The sequence below is a fragment of the Polypterus senegalus genome, chromosome 13 (genome assembly GCF_016835505.1).
Source record: "Polypterus senegalus isolate Bchr_013 chromosome 13, ASM1683550v1, whole genome shotgun sequence".
Lineage (NCBI taxonomy): Eukaryota > Metazoa > Chordata > Cladistia > Polypteriformes > Polypteridae > Polypterus > Polypterus senegalus.
This window is the reverse complement of record NC_053166.1, coordinates 122098728-122117603: the sequence shown is the minus strand read 5'-3', so window position 1 is coordinate 122117603 and position 18876 is coordinate 122098728. Positions and strand designations below refer to the sequence as shown.

The 18876-nt window shown below is 37.4% G+C and overlaps 2 protein-coding genes across 9 annotated transcripts in view; one reads left to right on the top strand and one right to left on the bottom strand.

Moving 5' to 3' along the window:
• The window catches only part of LOC120541868 (lysine-rich nucleolar protein 1-like), a 59780-nt gene that overhangs the window by 30801 nt on the left and 10103 nt on the right, over positions 1-18876 (bottom strand). The window contains exons 1-3 of one of the 3 annotated variants that reach the window (XM_039773795.1): positions 16295-16575; positions 12871-12988; positions 762-1667 (exon numbers count right to left, since the gene is read on the bottom strand). In XM_039773795.1, coding sequence (XP_039629729.1) covers positions 762-1667 — 906 coding nt within the window. In that variant the 5' untranslated portion in view covers positions 12871-12988; positions 16295-16575. Of the gene's footprint in view, positions 1-761; positions 1668-7157; positions 7252-12870; positions 12989-16294; positions 16576-18876 lie in introns of those variants that run through there. The other 2 variants (XM_039773794.1, XM_039773793.1) reach the window with 2 other exon arrangements.
• iqck (IQ motif containing K) overlaps positions 7296-18876 on the top strand; it is a 97023-nt gene continuing 85442 nt past the window's right edge. For 3 of the 6 annotated variants that reach the window (XM_039773798.1, XM_039773801.1, XM_039773799.1), the window contains exons 1-3: positions 7297-7379; positions 10195-10576; positions 13573-13670. In XM_039773798.1, the coding sequence (XP_039629732.1) occupies positions 10201-10576; positions 13573-13670 (474 nt within the window). In that variant the 5' untranslated portion in view covers positions 7297-7379; positions 10195-10200. Of the gene's footprint in view, positions 7380-10194; positions 10577-13572; positions 13671-18876 lie in introns of all 6 variants that reach the window. The other 3 variants (XM_039773796.1, XM_039773797.1, XM_039773802.1) reach the window with 3 other exon arrangements.

The following is an 18876-nucleotide window of genomic DNA, read 5'->3' as shown; positions in this document are numbered from 1 at the left end:
GACAAACAAATTGTGCTTTGAATTTGAATAGAGACACTTAGGACTATCACTAACTCATTCTATAAATATAAAATACAACATTAATTTATGTCACTGTATAAAGAAGGAAGATCACTACTGTACATAATGGGGTATCTTTAAGGACTATACACATTTAGTAGTATTACTATTATATGTCCAGTCCCAGGCACAATTAGTGGCACCCGTGGTAAAGATAAGGAAAGGAAAAAAAAAAAAGGTTATAAAATAATTTCTTTAAAAATCACCTTTGGATGAATTACCTTTATCTCACACATAAAATATAGAGAAACCCAACCTTAACTGAAGTAAATTTATTCTGAGAAAAAAATCTTTAAAAAATACATAGCTTGTCCTAGTTGAATCTTATAATATTGGTGTTTTTTTTCAAAAATTACATTATTTTAAAATGTCTATGTAAACTCAAGACATGAATCAATACTTTTTTCAATGTTTTTCATCTTGAAAAATGTACATATTTAGCAAGACTTCAGGCAAACCCTGTGCCATATGACTTCCATTATAAAATGACAGGACAGGCTATGCATTTTTCCTCATATTTACAGGAAAAATTGAACTTTAGAACACGATTTTTTGTGACAAACATATATATGCCATATATGCGAACAAAACAACTTTGACTTGAAAAATAGTGAACTTATCCTTTAAATGAAAGAAGAATTGTTTCATCTCTGGCAATACTCAGAATTTGGGCTAGAAAATAAAATGAAAAATAAACTTACATAATTTTCTAAGTCCTCTTCAACTTTAACTTTAACTTTCTGTTTTCCGGATTTCCTTTTTCCCTTCTTTTGAGTTAGTTTATCAGGGGTCTTTGTCTCATTATTATTAATGTGTAATTCTAGCTTCTTTTTGCTACGTTTTTTTTTCTTTTTCACCTTATGTTCTTTTTCTTCTTCTACCTCCTCTTCTGATTTTAACCCCACATCATTATCAGCAGTTTTTCTTTTCTTCTTATGATGGGACTTTTTATCCAAACTCTCCACTTTTTTCATATATTCCACACTCTGCTCCTGTGGTTCAGGTATAATTTTTTTTGTCTCTCCCTCACCCTGCAAGTTCTGTTTTTTTGACTTTTTTTTCTTTTTCGCATCTGCTTTATTCTCTTCCACACTGAAGTGCTCTCCAATATCTTCTCTTTTTTGTTCAGTGCAGTACAACTCTTCACTTGCTTCAGACTCTTTCTTTTTTTTTCTTTTTGATTTAACCTTTACTACTTCTCTATATTCTTCAGGCGACTGTGGTGAAAGTGTTTTCTCTTGGCTAGTTGTTTTGCATGTTTTTTGCTTGTTCTTTTTCAACTTCTCAGTTTCTTGCTTATCCCTAGATCCTATTGGTATCTCCTTACTCTCCTCCAGCTTAATGGTTTTTCTTTTTCTTGTATCGTGTTCACTGTCATTAAGCAAATTTGGATCCCCATCTTCATTTTCTGGAATTATTTGATCTCTGTGTTTTGCCTTCTTTTTCTTTTTTTTAATTTCATGGTGAACCATTTCCTCCTCCTCATCACCACAACTGCTGGTCTTACGCTTTTTGTGTTTTACTTTGCTTTCATCAGTTTTGTGTTTCTTTCTTTTCTTCTTAAATCCATTTTCTTTAACTGATTCTTGCTTTTCTTCATAAACCATCTGGAGAGGAAAAAAAGAACACAAATTTGTCAATGTAGATTTAGTTGATAGTTTCCTACATAAGAAAAAAAATCCCACAAAATGGTGAAGAAAACAAAGTGAGAGATATGCTTTTAAAATGTATTATAACTGTTAAGAACCTATGAGACTGGGAAACTTTATACAGGCATATTGAGTGGCAGTGTTACACTTAAGCCCTGCCACCGTGTCTGTTTGGGGTAAGTTCAACTGTCATCTGTAGTAGAACTTCTCTTGCCTCTCAGGAGAGGCCAGAGACAAAGTCTGAATTGGCCATGTTTAAGAACTCAGTAGTACAGGCAGCTGCACAAAGCTGTGGATCAAATGTTATTTGTGCCTATCAATTTGGCAACCCTAGGACCCATGGGTGGAAACTATAAATTTAAAGATAGAGGCCTTTTCTGCGACGTCAAAAGCATGACCTTCAGATTGAGAGGTACTGTCTGGCCAAAAAGCTGGCAACTGATAAAGTGTAAGTCACAGTGATACACTTTATGAATCAAATCATACCATTGTAAAATGAATATTAAAGTTATTTTTCTCACTTCTGTTTCATACCCAGACATGTATGATGAAATATGAGACACGATGAATATGTTCTGAGATTTTTTTTATGTGTATCTTCAAAAATAAAAATTTAAGGAGTGTTTTCTCTTTTTTTTTACCGTGTCCTGTTCGGCTGTGAAGCAATCAGAATTGATGTCTGAATGCTGGCGACTAGCCTTACAGTTTTTCTCTCAGGTGGAGCGTTACAGCTTCTGCTGACGTCACGCCTGATACCAAAACTTTATTAAAAATATTTTCAGATGTTTTTAAGATTCGAACCGGACACGGAGACAAAAGTGAAAGAAAAAGAAGAGAGAGAAGGAAGAGATGGAGGTAAAGGGGGAAAGGGGGGGTTTCGTATAGAATAAACAATAAATGAACCAGAATCTGCTTCTACACCTGCAGAAAGAGAGGGGTTGGACACAAAACAAAAACATTGCTGCATCAACTACATGAAGATATATAAAAGTAAAAATGTTTGCTGACAATCATACAGTAATTATTACTAAGGCATTTAGGGCCAACCACAACCTTAGGTCATGTGCTGAAGATGTCCAAGTCATGCTTATGAAATCACCATGTGAGCACCTGTGTGCGTACGCACGCTTGTATGTGTAAGGTTTCTCTATAGGAGCATCCAATACTGAGTGTTAAGGAGTGTGTTTTCAAAGTATTAATAGGCTTCTAGAAATTGCTGATATGATCAGAGGCTGCACAATAAAACTGAAAGCACAATGTATAGAAGCACTGCACAGCATTGGGGGACATGATATACAGTAGCTTGGACTATCAAGTGAGTTTTTAAAATACTTCTTAAACTATGAACCCACTTCTTTTCATGCCATCCACAATATAGGACAATACACAGAGTAAAATCCCAGACTGCAGTGATAGAATGAAATGGGCTTTTAGTCACATGGTAACATAATGATGATTTGTAGGTGTTCTTTTCCATATTTCATGTAAATCTATACTGCAGCAATTCCAGCAGACATGAATCTAATGGGGGGGAAAAGGTGTTATTGTAATTGTCCACATTACAATATAGATTCCCATTACTGTGTATTAAGAAGAAACTGTCCAGACTCCCTCAGTCATGCAGCCATTTTCCAGATATAAGAACAGTCTACTGTCATTTCTATCCAGATACACTAACCAGATACAATGGACCTCCTTCATTACTTTCATACAGATGTCAAGAGAAGTACATCACAAGAATACACTTTCAGATATTTCACTTTTATCCCAAAAAATATCCTGCTACTGGCTGGAGCACACAATTCACCTTACGATCAGCTTCAAGAAATGCCTTGCTCATCTTGTGAAGCAACAACAGACTTAGGAAAGGCCCTTAACAAGGCCAGTCCACATGTGAAAGAATGGAAGTAAACCATACAATGATACAAAATCAAAGTGGCGCTGAGACACATGATAAACACCTCTACCCACAGAAAAATTCCACTCAGAAAACAAAATACTATGGCTCTTGGCAAAACAGGTAAATAGTCTGCAAGTCTATCCTTGGCTCAGAATGCAGCTACTGTAAAAGCAGATACTGAACATTGTCCTGCAACTGTTGCCACACCGTCAGCTTCTGTCTATACACTGCCTCCCCACTACAGCCAAACTTTTAGCAAAATGGGCAGCTATTAGCATGAGATATTGCAGAGGGAAATGACAGAAACCATGGCCAAAAGCCAATATAGGAGACCAAGGAGCGATTGGCCAAAACCAAAAAAGTCACAGTCATCAGTAATGCACTCAGCAATAAGTCTGATTGAAAAGGCTTTACAATTTTCTAATAGGACAAGGCTGTTCTAGAGAGAACAGCACAGCCTGGTTATATTATTTAGCAAGGCTAATGAATGGCAGCCTGGACCAGACCTCCAAAGGATTACTATGTTGCTCAAGTGCCCAGTACTGAAAGTCAACCAACCCAAGAGAGATTAAAGCTTAAACATGCAGCAGCTACCAATGTCTCTGGTTATACAACCACATATGGTGCTTGGCTTCGATAGGTACAGCAGCCTAGTAGTTACCAAAGGCATATACTGTACATGCTCACAATTAAAATGATATGGAATCTTTCTCAAATAGTTAGGAATATAACTGGGGCAGATCCCTCTAAGGGGTATGCATTAAGTAGACAGGACTGATGGAAGAAAGCATTCTCAATGCACAGACGGTTTTGAAAATCTCACATCATCACTTGAAAATCTGTGCAAACGCAAAAGCACATTTAATACTCACTTTAGGCAAAAAGTTTCCCCCAGAATGTAATACAAGCACACACACAATGGCTCTAAAAGGCAAATGCCTAGCAATTCAATGAAAGTCGGAAGTTTGATGCAAGTTGTAGGAGTAGATTCATACCTGGTGGCATGGATCATGGACTATCTTATAGACAGACCTCAGTATGTCCGTCTCAGGAACTCAGGTCTGACATTGTGGTCAGCAGCACAGGAGCGCTGCAGGGGACTTTCTCCAGTCCTGTTCAGCTTATATACATCGAACTTCCAACTCCTGCCACGTACAAAAATTTGCTGACGACACTGTTATCGTGGGCTGCATCAGGAGTGGGCAGGAGGAGGAGTACAGGAACTTAATCAAAGACTTTGTTAAATGCTGCGACTCAAATCACCTGCAACTGAACACCAGCAAAACCAAGGAGCTGGTGGTGGATTTTAGGAGGCCCAGGCCCCTCATGAACCCCGTGATCATCAGAGGTAACTGTGTGCAGAGAGTGCAGACGTATAAATACCTGGGAGTGCCGCTGGATGATAAATTGGACTGGACTGCCAATAATGATGCTCTGTACAAGACAGGACAGAGCCGACTATACTACCTTAGAAGGCTGGCGTCCTTCAACATATGCAATAAGATGCTGCAGATGTTCTATCAGACGGTTGTAGCTAGCGTCCTCTTCTATGCGGTGGTATGCTGGGGAGGCAGCATAAAGAAGAGGGACGCCTCACGCCTGGACAAACTGGTGAGGAAGGCAGGCTCTATTGTAGGCATGGAGCTGGACAGTTTGACATCTGTGGCAGAGAGACGGGCGCTGAGCAGGCTCCTGTCAATAATGGAGAATCCACTGCATCCACTGAACAGAATCATCGCCAGACAGAGGAGCAGCTTCAACGACAGACTGCTGTCACCGTCCTGCTCTACTGACAGACTGAGGAGATCGTTCCTCCTCCACACTATGCGACTCTTCAGTTCCACCCCTTTGGGGTAAACGTTAACATTATTATACAATGTTATTGACTGTTATACCTGCCTTTGCACTCTCCACCTTATATTTTTTAACTTGTACTGCATTTTTATTTAATTAATATTGTTTTTATCAGTATGCTACTGCTGGAGTATGTGAATTTCCCCTTGGGAAAGTATCTACCTATCTGTCTACTCCAATACACATCAGATATACCAGGCCTCCCTAACTGGCCATAAAGATAATGAGAAAACCTTAAAGCAGTGCTACAGGTGTTCACTCACATTTCACATAAACAGACAACACACTTCAAATGAGGTATATGGGTATTCATTTCATAAAAATACAAAGAGAGGGTATAATACTTTTCAGTTTAAACAGATTAAAAAATTAGGACATTGTGTGAATGTAAATGCAACTAGTTAAATAAACATGGTGAATGGTGCACAATACTACAGCAACAACAACATTTATTTATATAGCACATTTTCATAAAGTAGCTCAAAGTGCTTTACATAATGAAGAACAGAAAAATAAAAGTCCCAGTAAGAAAATAAAATAAGTCAACATTAACATACTGTAGAATAAGAGTAAGGTCCAATGGCCAATACTAGCCCTGAAGCATCACCTACTTGCAGCACATCACACAAAAGTATCCAAGAGTTCGTATTCATAAGTGACAATCAGATTCATATAACCTGTGGTTGAATTTTTCAGGACAGAAGCTGCATTATTGTGATTCAATGTCACATTATTGGCCAGAGTCTCCTTTTCAGCACAATAAGACTGCAGTGCCTTTGTAACTATAGCCTGCACCACCCCTCCTTTAAAAATAAAGATACCACATCATTCTTTTTCAACTGCAATGTTATATAACATTTAAAAAAATACAATAAACTTTCAAATATTTAGCCTATTGAAAAATTGTATATAAATCGAGATTATTATTACAGCAAACCTGCAATTAAAAAGAATATGCAACCGTAAAACATAACGCATATATATTTATTTATTTATATATTTTTGCGATCTCTACGGTAGATCCCTTTAATTCTAATAAAAACACATAATGTCACCAACTGATCACAGAGGCCAATCTCTAAAACAGCAATCAAAACAAGCAGCATCACACATTTTAAGCATTAAGGCACACAAACGCTACTTGCCTATCACATATCCTTATACTGGCCGCAATAATCCCAGAACGGAGATTTCTTGCTAACATCGGAATTGGTACTAGGCAGTCTCGCGTCAGTGGTTTTGGCTCAACATGCAGTTCACCCGGAGGATTATTTCCATGAACATATAAACAGCTATCATACAGAAATTACTTCAGTTCACATCTTATAATCAGGTATTCATAGTGATCACGTTTGAGCCAAGGACAAAAGGAATGGACCCATTTATTCTGCTAACATAATCTAAACAAATTAAGCAGAGTTCCCAAATATATATTTTTAAATTCAAGGGCTTCTAATAAACAGGTACGTGTACTGAGAGTTTCATGCGCCCTACTAGCTAAACTCAGAGCCACGTATCATCCCCAAACTGACGATAACAAAAGGTCTTTACATGTGCTACAGCTGACACGTGCATTCATTATGTTTCTTGAAAAAACAACACTGAAAAAACCCAATAAAAACACCATAGTAATAATCATTCGATTTAAGTCCTACAATGTCCACACATAATTCGCTATTTAACGTTTCACCCACCTTTTCAGTTTTACCAAGCAAATTTTAACTAAAACAAACTGAAAAAACCCCAAACTCCACTGTTTACCCGGAAGTATTTTCTGGGGACGGGGTTCTTCCTATTTCCGGCCGCAAGATGAGCGGCTTTAGCGGTCGCCTAGCAATACATCGCGTCACTTCCTTGGCAACGAAGAGTGCGTCTCAGTCGAGGACAACGACCGAGGAACACATTCTTGACGGACGGTACGTTTGCGGGATTAATTTGCAGTGATTTTGCACAGCTGTGTCCCTTCATAAATAACAAGTGCAGCGGCGTCGAGATCTGGGTACTAAAAGCAGTAAAGGGGTTTGCGTAAAGCAACACGACTTCTTCTAATCGTGGTTTTTAAGTGCAGAGAAACATCAAGGGTTTTATTTAAATATATAGCCGTCTAGATAATTTCTGAACCCCCTTTTTCAAATTGGGGTTGTATTTAGGTTGTGATAACCACTAGACCCCCTGTGCTGTTCACAGTTCCATTTAAATTATCACTGTAATATACACTTCTTCCATTCGTTTATGCTATACATGCTGCTTTCAGAAACATCTTTTCAGAGGTTGACTTTCACAAATCATGTGGCGATTTAATCACTGCTGTGGACTCGTTCGATTTTATTTTAGGTAAAATATTAACTTACAACAAATCAAATTAAAAAGTATAATTAGTTTAATATTAGCAGTTCACAAGTAGAGGCTGTTTAAATAATTGTATTCACGTCAGATTTCAAAAGCCTTATATTCACCACTATTTCTCTGTTTTGATACTCTGTTTTGGGAAAATCTCACCCACTCGAAAGGACACTTTACTTTTGTACAGATGAAAAACAGTCAAAAGGACCACACTGCCTAAGGGAAAGAATGTGATAAATATCTGGGAAAGAGCTGCAACATGGTAGAATTATATTTTGAAAATAAATGCTCAGGCAATGTGTAAATATGCAATTTTAATTTTAGCCTGCATTGTTTGAGAGTCTGCACGCAGTCTAAATTAGCTAAAATACAAGTGAACACTTATTTCTAAGGACTCTTGAAAATCCACAATGTTTTACTACATATGGGGTAGAAATGTAGTGGCACAGTGTGGTTAGCTGCTTAATATTGTGTTCCATAGTTCTTTTTTAATATGCGCATAAGGACTGAAGCTCAGTTCCTGGCCTAATGATAATCTCTGGGCATTCTCTCTTTGTTCATGCACGTGGTTTTCTGAAAGTATTCAGTTTATCTTCAGCTTCTCAAACACACTGCTTTAACTGCTGACCCCCAAATGGCCTAATATGAAAATGTAAGTGAGTTTGTCATGGTATGAAAGGGTTTGTTCCTACTGTGCACCTGATGTGCCCTGGGTTCTCCCAAGAATACTGAAGAATTGAAAAAACAAATGAGCAAAATTGATCATTTCCATGGGTAACATGGTGGCGCAGTAGTAGTGATGTTGCCTCGCAGTTAGGAGACCTGAGTTTGCCTCCCGGGTCCTCTCTGTGTGGAGTTTGCATGTTCTCCCTGTGGGTTTCCTCCCACAGTCCAAAGACATGCAGGTTAGGTGCATTAGCGATCCTAAATTGTCCGTAGTGTGTGCTGGGTGTGTGTTCAGGATTTGTTCCTGCCTTGTAACCTGTGTTGGCTGGGATTGGCTCCAGCAGAACCTTTTTTAGGATATAGCGGGTTGGATAATGGATGGATGGATCATTTTCACAGATAGTCAGAAAATACATACAATGAATTGCAAGGGTGGGATTTATTAGGCTTTTTGTGAGATTTCAATAACTGTGCATAAATGTCTACAAACAGCATGGAAGAACTTTTTCTACTTTAAGTTATAATGTAACAAAGAAAATGATCGTTAATAGTGTAGAGAACCGTTTATTGCCCACTTTGTGGAATAAGCTTACATATTGAACAATAGCAAAGATATACTACTATAAAAAACAAAAACTGAACAATTGTATTTTATTGATTATTTGCCTATGTTTCACAAATTGTCATGAAATGCTTAGATATTTTCTGACTAATTATCATACTCCCTGTTGATTACTTAATAGTCCTATAAACTATAGACATACAAGTTGATATATCCTATAGAATTTTACAGAATAAGGTGATTGAAAATGAGGAAGCACTTAAAACACAGACACGGAGAATGTGAAGGAAGGATTTTCTAGTGGTGTAATGACTTTAGATATTGTAGTGGCTGAAATCAATCTTTTATATCCTGCAGATGACAAAACACAAACTGTATTGAAAGCTTTGTTTAATGGATTCTCATACAGAAAAGAAACTAAGAATAGAATATAACTCTGTATGCATTGTAGGTGGAATGGTGGCTCTGTGGCTAGGGATCTGCTCTGGTATCTGGAAGGTTACTGGCTTAAATCCCATTACTTCCAGAAGGAGTCCTACTTTTTGGTCACTTGAGCAAGGCAATTAAACTGAAAATTGCTCCAGGAGTGCTGTATGATTGCTGACCCTGTGCACTCTGACCCTCAAAGGTCATGCACACATTAATTTTCCCTTGGGAATTCACAATGTATATCAAATCAAAAATAGCACCAGAAACTATAACCAACACAGGGTGCCAATATTTAGTTACACACAAGCTACTTAATTTATACTCACTTAAATATATATTGATATCAATTGCTGGGGTTGAATCCATCCAATCACCCATCCATTTATCCATTTAATAAGTCAGTTTAGTTCTGAAGCTGTAAAATGACTTAACCACCACATCCTAGTTATATCAAAGAGGAGGAGATTTTTACTGTCAGGCAATTTCCATGAACAAAATTAAACAGATAAAATACAATTGTTCACCAAAATATTTAAATCTCTCTGCTCCCAATATTATCGGGTTTCTTTTGAAAGTGTACTGTTTTCCATATACTGTAACTGTACAGTATTAACCCTGGAGCTGGTCCTTATGTAGCCTTCCAGTTTTCCTATAAAATCTCTATATTTTCCTGGATGTACTGAAGGCTTTCTGCTGTATATGATGTATTCTTCTCTTTCTGAAATTTTCAGATTCCAATGGACACACGTACATATACAGATTCTGAACCTGCACAACCGTTTCTCAGTGACGTAACAGAAAAACCCTCTGAATCTGACCATATTTTCTCCAGTGATGCAAAAGAAAATCCACCTGAACCTGGGCAACCTTTCCTCAATGATGTAACAGATAACCCATCTGAACCTGGGCAACCTTTCCTCAATGATGTAACACAGAACCTACCTGAACCTGGGCAAACCTTCCTTAATGTTGTAACAGAGAACCTACCTGAACCTGGGCAACCTTTCCTCAATGATATAACAGAGAACCTACCTGAACCTGAGCAACCTTTCCTCAATGACGTAACAGAGAACACTTCTGAACCTTTTCACCTGCCTTCTGAGTTCCAGACATGTAAGTATGGAAAAACACATCCATAGAACAAAATTCATATAATACAGAGAGGAAATTGTAATCAATATAATCAGTACTGCCCAGTTTGAATAAAAGCTTTTCCTTCAGAAGAATGAGGCAGACAGATTGTATAAGTAATTTGTTTTCGGCAGTGTGTTGTTGGCAAATAATAAAAACAAAATTTATTTGTTACACTGCTTGTGGCATATATGCCCTACAAGTCTTTTAATTTCTGTAGTAATGTAAACATACACAATTCTGAGACAAGTCAAGAACAATTAATATAGGCATTAGTCTCAAAAACAACATATTAAATTACACATTCCAGATTTGTTGAGAACAATTGGTTGTACCCTCTCTACTTTGGTACAAATCTACACCTTCCAATGCCTCAAAAAAGCAATAGACATGTCACAGGATTCATCACATCCCAGTCATTGTCTCTTCCAGCTTTTGCAATTGGGCAAGAGATACAGAGCAGTGAAAACCAGGACAAACCACCTTAAAAACTGCTTTTATCCAAAAACAATCATGGCCCTAAAACTGCTCCATATCATTCTCCCAATGTGCAATATAGACCTTAAGTCAACCAGTGCAATTTGTATATATAACAAGTGCAATTTGTATATTTTGTACTTTTATTACTATTCGGTTTGTTATTATTTTCTATCTTCTTGTCTTTTTTACTCTTATGCCTCACACTGAATCGACTGCACCTTCAATTTCCTTTTTCCTTTGTAAAAGTGACAATGACAATATCTATCTGTCTTAACAAATTTGCGAATAAGCAAGCATAGAAACATTAACAGACTAATAATTACTTTGACACAAGAATTAAAGCTGTATACAGTTGCACATAAATAAGGTATTTTAGCAGTTGCACATCTTACAGATTGAATAAAGTGGATAAATATTTGAATAGTAGATAAACATAATTGAAAAGATGATTAGGATTGCTCTTTTCCTAAACAGATCATTTAAACAGGCTTCAAAAGGGAGTAGAATGACATCTTACTAAGGAATATAATGGTGAGAATGGAATGCTTTAAGGAAAGAGAGACCGGGCTCTAGGAGCATGTTATGAAAGCCTACCACAGGCAGTAATTCCAGCAAAGAGCCTTATAATACTATCAAACAAGTTTAGAAAGAAACGTTATATAAAATGGCAACTTTAATAACTCAGATAAACACTAAACAATAAATAGCAAAGTACAAGGAAAGGAAATCCAGAGATGTATACATTCATGCATTTTTATACTTAGCCCACTAAGTCAAATTTTAGGACGGCATGCAGCCTGTAGTGGGAAACTATTTTGATTGCATCAGTCACAAAACGGCAATTATCTCTGGATTCATTGCAAAGCTACCAGGGCACCCTGGTACACTTTTGCTAGGCAAAATTAACCTAACGTACATGCAGTATATCTGGGAGGTGGAGGAAAACTAAACTATTAAACGCTAAATAAGTGTCAAAAACTACAAAGCTCAAAGAAAAACCTACCTAGATACTAATAGAATATGTACTAATAGAATATGAAGCCTTCACCAACATTCAAACCAAGCCATTTGGAGTTGTGAGGTAGCAACCAACAGTATGTTAAAAACAAAAAGGGAAACCACTCAATTTAATATTGTATAACAATGAAGACCTGATACAGTCCCTGCTTGGGGAAACCAGAGGGAATACTCCCCAGATGCCCAACCACATTAAATCTTTTATTACAAAGAAGCAGTGTATCTACTGTGAGGTTATTCTCTATCACCTTGTTCCTCAAACTGAAGTTGGACATTGAACTCATCAACAAGACCCTACAAGTCCTTTAGACAGCGAGCCACTTATCTATGGACCACAACCTCTAATTTGGTTACAAATAATGACTCTCATTACATGACACTCAGCTGCAAACCACAGCCATGTACAACTGAGATTACAGACCAAGAGGACAAAATCAACAGCAAACACCATAGTGAAAACTCTCAGACTTACTCACGGATTACATAAATTAAAGTTCTGAGAAAAGTAAGGTAGTGTGACATCAACCTTAGTAAGCTATGCGTATTATTCTGGCACACAAATCTCAAAAAATAAATTTATGGCAACAATCAAGAGTCAGGCATACCAGCTGTTTTATTTTATATATTTTAGGGAAATTTAGCTTACAAAAGATAGCAAAGGAAAAAAATTATAAAATAGTTTGTACCCTCAGGAGAATAGCAATAACCATAATTGCTAGTATTCACATTCAAAGAATTACTATTTAAGAAGATGGAAGCAAACAGAAAAAAAATCAAACCTTTACAGGAGCAACAGGTTACCATCATCAAGAAAAGACTCTCTTAAACCAGATGCCTTTTTCTTTTTATTGCCTCTTAAGGTTCCAACCTTGTATTTACATTGCTGTGGTTTGCCAACTGCAAGATAAAAAACAAATATATATTATCAGGAATTATTTTTGAATTCAACAAACCCATGGTTTATTTACAATATTTTAAACTGAGTCAATGAATGACTTAATTTTCAATTCATAATTCATGCATACATCTACTTGGTAGTAAATTAAAATCTGATGCTGCACAAGGAAATACTAAGTAATGATTCTGTGGAGGCAAATTGTTTTTTCTACATCTAAATATAAAGATGTTCCCTGAAAGTATCACTAAAACAGATATATCATCCTAATCATGTGTCTTCCATTTTGACCTATTGAATTTACACTTATTTATTTAGTTGACACTTTTACCCAAAGTAACATCACAAATCTAAAGACATTTCTTGTACTGGCAGGTTCAGTGACTGCTTTGATATGAGGTGAGCATGAACTCATGCAGTTTTGAAGCTACTTGGAAATAATGCCAGAAAAGTATTCATTACAGATGATTATGAAATAAATAGTTTCTTACAGTCTTTATCTAATACCTGAATTTTAAACACAGGCTGCTTAACAGTATACATATCAAATTATACAGTCAAACAAATCCATTTTTTCTTTCTACAGGTCCTCCTCTGGATTTTTTACATCTTTGTGTATTTCCCACACTACTCCCAGGCCTTGAGGCTTTGCTACGAGAGGCACAAAATCAACAATGCTTCAAAGTAGGTTCACAACTCTTCTTTTTAAAAGATTTACATGAAAATATAACTGGAGCATGGTATACAATAACACATTCATTCAACATTCTTTATGCAAAATAATGTATCTATTAAAAAATATAATATATGTGTGTAGGCACACCAATAAACATTCATTACTAGCTAAGAAATGTAATCTGTTGGGGATGTGGTCTGATGTCTGCTTGTTTGCTCATGCACATGAAAAATGTAGTGTAAACTACATAAAGTATGTCTCGCCTATTACACGGGTTCTGCTTGATCAGCTGAAAAATTCTATGTGGCTCTTTTGAATTGCTGAGAACCTTACGGAAAGATAATCTAGTAACCCTTTAGATAAACCCAATTTCTGCAATTTGCATTTGCAATTTTTGTCAGTAGTCACAACTCAACAGACCACCACATTGCCTGACTGTTAAAGAAAGATCTGTATCCACAATATTCTAATGTAAATTATTATCTCATCTCTTCTCTCTATTATAAAAAAAAAAAATCCTGGGAGAGAAAGACTAGGGAGACGAGACGAAAGATCACGGAAGACACTTAAGACCCACAAGATCTCGCGGGGACCTTAAACATGAGATTCTTGCAGGACACACCCTACTTACAACCAATATCAAACAAGACCACGGGCAGCAAAACACTCAGTCGTGTAAAGCAGGGGTGTTGAACTCCGGGCCTGGTGGGCCGCAGTGTCTGCAGGTTTTCATTCTATCCCTTATCCTAATCAGTGACCAGTTTTCTCCGCTAATTAACTCCTTTTCCCTTCATTTTAATAGCCCTGTTTTTAAGGATTCGGTCCTCTGAATTTTTACCTTTCTTCATTAAATGACAGCCAAACAGAAATGAGATGTGAAATGAGCCAACAGATGACCAGCTAAACTGGGATTTCAAACTCAAACCAATCTCTTAATGAGAAGCTGATTCCTGCTGTTAATTAAACCCATTATTTAATTCCGTGGCCTGTTGCTGCTCTCAATCTGCCATAGCAGACATTTCCAAAAGTGTTGATTTTTCTGTTTTTTTCCTAAGAACACCGTCAAAATGTTTTGGTGACCTGAGAGATCAACCTTACTGAGGCCATCACCTTTCTTTATTTTCAGGTATTGTTTGATGGGCACAGGTGAACTGGTCATGTGGCGGCTCATTTTCTGTCTCATTATTGTTTATTTTTACAAACTAAGGGACCTGAGTCAGGTTAATTAAAATTAAGGACAAACACAGTAAATTAATTAGCAGCAGAAACTGGTCATTAATGAAAATGATGGTTAGAATGAAATCCTGGAGCCACTGTGGCCCTCCAGGACCGGAGTTCGACACACATGGTGTAAAGCGTCGTTGTCAAGCTCCGGGCCTGGTGGGCCCCAGTGGCTCCAGCTTTTCATTCTCAACCTTCTCCTAATCAGTTTTCACTGCTGATTCACTCCCTTTCCCTTCATTTTAATGGTCCTATTTTTAAAGAGTCAGCCCTGTGAATTGATTCGTTTCTTCATTAAATGGCAGCCAAACAGAAATGAGACGTGAAACGAGCCGATGGATGAGCAGCTAAATTGGGGCCTCAAACTTCAATTTCACTCCAACCAGTTTCTTAATGAGAAGCCGATTCATGCTGTTAATTAAGTTCGTTATTTAATTCCACGCAGTGGTGTCTGGAGAAGTGGGTATACTGTAAATTTAGCCCCCAAATTTTTAGCAGCCTACTTTGCAAAATAGAAAAGTGCCCCGTTATTAATAGTGGCAGTCTTACATGTTTAGTTCCCACTAGAAAGAGACAGTACTATTTACATCTACTGCCTGACTTCATTCACTTCAAGGATCATTATGAGATCAGCAAACCAGAGATGCAGATTTTGCAGATCTGTCTGGTTCATAGTGATTAATTGCATAATGCATACATTTTCTTTGTCCATGGGGAAAGTAGATTCTTTTGTAAAAAGAATATCTAACCTGCAACAGATAGTGAAGGCCAGAGAGTGACACAATTATAAAATTAAAACGATTTGTTAGTGGCAGTATGCGAAAATTACTGGTGGTACAGAGGCCCATTTCATTAATAGCAGATACATTTAACATGAAGCCAACACCTTTTCAGTCAGAGATACATTTATTTTTACAAAATTTAAACAGCCGATTTTCAAAATAAAATACTTTGATTTGACATTCTGAATATTCATTAACTTATTGGCGTGAAAATGGTACTAAAACAGTTTCAAGTTTAAAGTCAGCATTTCTCAGGAAGAATAGCGTACCTAGCTAGAAATGCTTTAATGTCCAGGCCGTTTGGACACCGGCTAGTGCTCGGGGAAAACGGTGTAAGTGTAACGTTATAAACTCTCCCCAACACCTGTTAATCTCCTATACTAAAAATAAGCACTGATGTGAAAGTCAGGTTGAAATATCTGCGTTTTAAAATGCAACAACCGGAATTTGTTGACAGCCACCAGCTTTGATGCTAATGACAGTCAAGGAACCTAATTTAACACTAGCCACAGCATTAGCAAACTGGAACAACAAAAAATAAACGAAACTAAATAAAAATGCTGCCAGTTAATGCTGCAGAAACGCTGTATTAACATAATTTACAAATATTGGTATTATAAAGTACTCACCATGGTTGACGTGTTCTTCCATTGAATTTGCAACATCGATCGGAGATTTAGCTCCTCTACCGTCAGCACCCCCTTCGACTGGGGTTTGGGACCGAGAGGCTGTGGCTACCTGTCTGGCTGGATGGATAGTAGCAATAATGTAGCTTCACGAAGTCATTTGTTCTGAAAGCTAATTTTTGTTTGTATGGTTCACTTCATTTTCACTATTAACCTGGTTATATTAACTTTTCACTTGAGGAAATATTTTGGTGTGTAACAATGGACCGAAAGGAAGGTGGCGGCAAAGGATATTTTTCCCGGTTTAGCAAAGGAACGGCATGTCCCGCCCTACTCTGCCTCTGATTGGCGTAATCTGTTTGCCCTAACCAATCGTTAGTTTTCCCAAAACGTAACCTAAACAGACAACAATGGCAGAAAAAAATTGATGTGCCTGCAGCACGTAAATGCGTGTCAGGGTGTCAGTGTGGATGAAGAGTGTCACAGTGTGTGGACTGAAAAGCGCCGTATACCAGCGCATAACCTGTAATACACTGCAGCATATACCCATAACAGGGGGCTTTAGAAGTGGGTATACGCTGTGACGACCTAACAAGAAGTGAGTATATGCGTATACCCTGGCCTACACTACTGATTCCACTGCTTGTTGCTGCTCTCATTCTACCACAGCAGACATTTCCAAATCTGTTAATTTTATGATTTTTCTAAGAACACCATCAAAAAGTTTTGGTGACCTGAGAGATCAACCTTACAGAGACCTTCATCTTTCTTTATTTTCAGATATTGTGTGATGGGCAGAGGTGAGCTGCTCATGTAGCGGCTCATTTTTAGTTTCTCAAATCCCCTTGTAACTAAAGGAGCACATTAAATGCTTTGTTTTGTATTTGATATTCTATGTGCTCTATGTGTGTGAATCACTAAGTGCTTTTGCGCTTTCTCTTACCCTGACAGGACACAGAATCCATTACATTCTTAATATTACAGATCTTTGAATAATTAAAATACTGAGATGTATACGTGATATCATTTTCATTATGATAGGAGAATAAAGCATGTTATTAAACATGGGAACATGGTGGCGCAGTGATTGTTCATGTCTCACGCAAGATGCTTGCTGTGCCATGCGCAACCTTCGATGAAATACTTTATTGTAGCAGTACTGTCTCTTTCAAACGTACTAACCCCCAATTCCTGTCCTTACTTTACTTTCTCCAAATACCCAATCGCCACACAATCAGCTCTGTAATAGACGTTAAGCCATCTGTAAGCTTAGAACGTAGATTCTTCAAAACTTTTAAGGAACATTGAAATATCTTCGTAGTATGTGTTTAATTATTCTATCCATCTATCCTTCCAGTGTCGCGTCAGCACCGGCAAGAATACAGTGCAAGGCAGGAACAATGCGTGAACGGACAGCCAGCGCCTTGTTAGTGCTGCGGCACCGTGTCCTCACATGTTTAATTATTAACAATATAGATTATTTAAATGAACTTAAAGTTTTATCTGTATAATATAATAAACATATTTTGCTGCATTTCATCTTAAAAAGTATATCGTCATCATATGTATAAAGTGGCTCAGGTTGTGCAATATTATAACTGTATCACAAGTTTACAGTGAGGTAATTGTACTTATAAGTACAAACAGTTCTACAAGGAGCAATTGATTGAGTGCGTTTATAGTTCTTGGGATGAAACTGTTTCTGAACCGCGAGGTCAGTACAGGAAAGGCTAAGAAGCGTTTGCTGTGTGAGATCAGTTCAATAGACAGCATGGCTGAGGCAGCATCTGCTAGATGTTGTACACCGATAATTCTCTTTCTAATCAGCTTCTGTATAGCTGTGATTCCCCACTCAGATACAGTGATATAAATACACCGAGTGGTGCAGTGAGAGTAATATGGATAAAGATGATCCGCTGTGGCAACCCCTAACAGAAGGAGCTGAAAGAAGAAGAAGAAAGTGCAGTGAGAGTAACAACGCTAAAGCAGCTATTGTACTTAGAATAGTTTGACAATTCTGTGGACCATTATATTGTTACAGGTTAATTACAATCAGATGCATTAAACTAATAAACAATATGCGGTTAATTTCAGTGTATTTATAAAGCCATGTCAGGAATGTGGATATAAAAAAGAAAGGGTAACCACACAGGAACAGTAGCACTACTTTGACACTGGGTGCCGCCAGTCTGCAAAACTGAGCGCAGAACTTGTGTACACCAGGGTATGAGCTACCACGGAAATGTGCGTGGCTTTACGCCAAGTTTAGGTTTTATACATTGCGATTTGAACATGGAAATGTTCTTATGCAACATTTGTGTGCGTACGCACCATTTATACATGTGGCCCCTGGTGTCATTGAAAAAAAAGCAGTGCAAAGCGAGGTCAGAAATAGACGACAAAGAGTAGAAAACAAAATAAAACGTTATAAAGAGGTTAAAAAACACATGCAGAGCAGGTTATAGATAATGAAAACAGTGGAATTCAGAAGACTCAGAAAAAAAAATAGGTGCATAACACATGCAGAGCAAGATACAGAATATGAAAGCAGAAAAAAACGACAGTGTCAAAACAAAGAAAGTAAA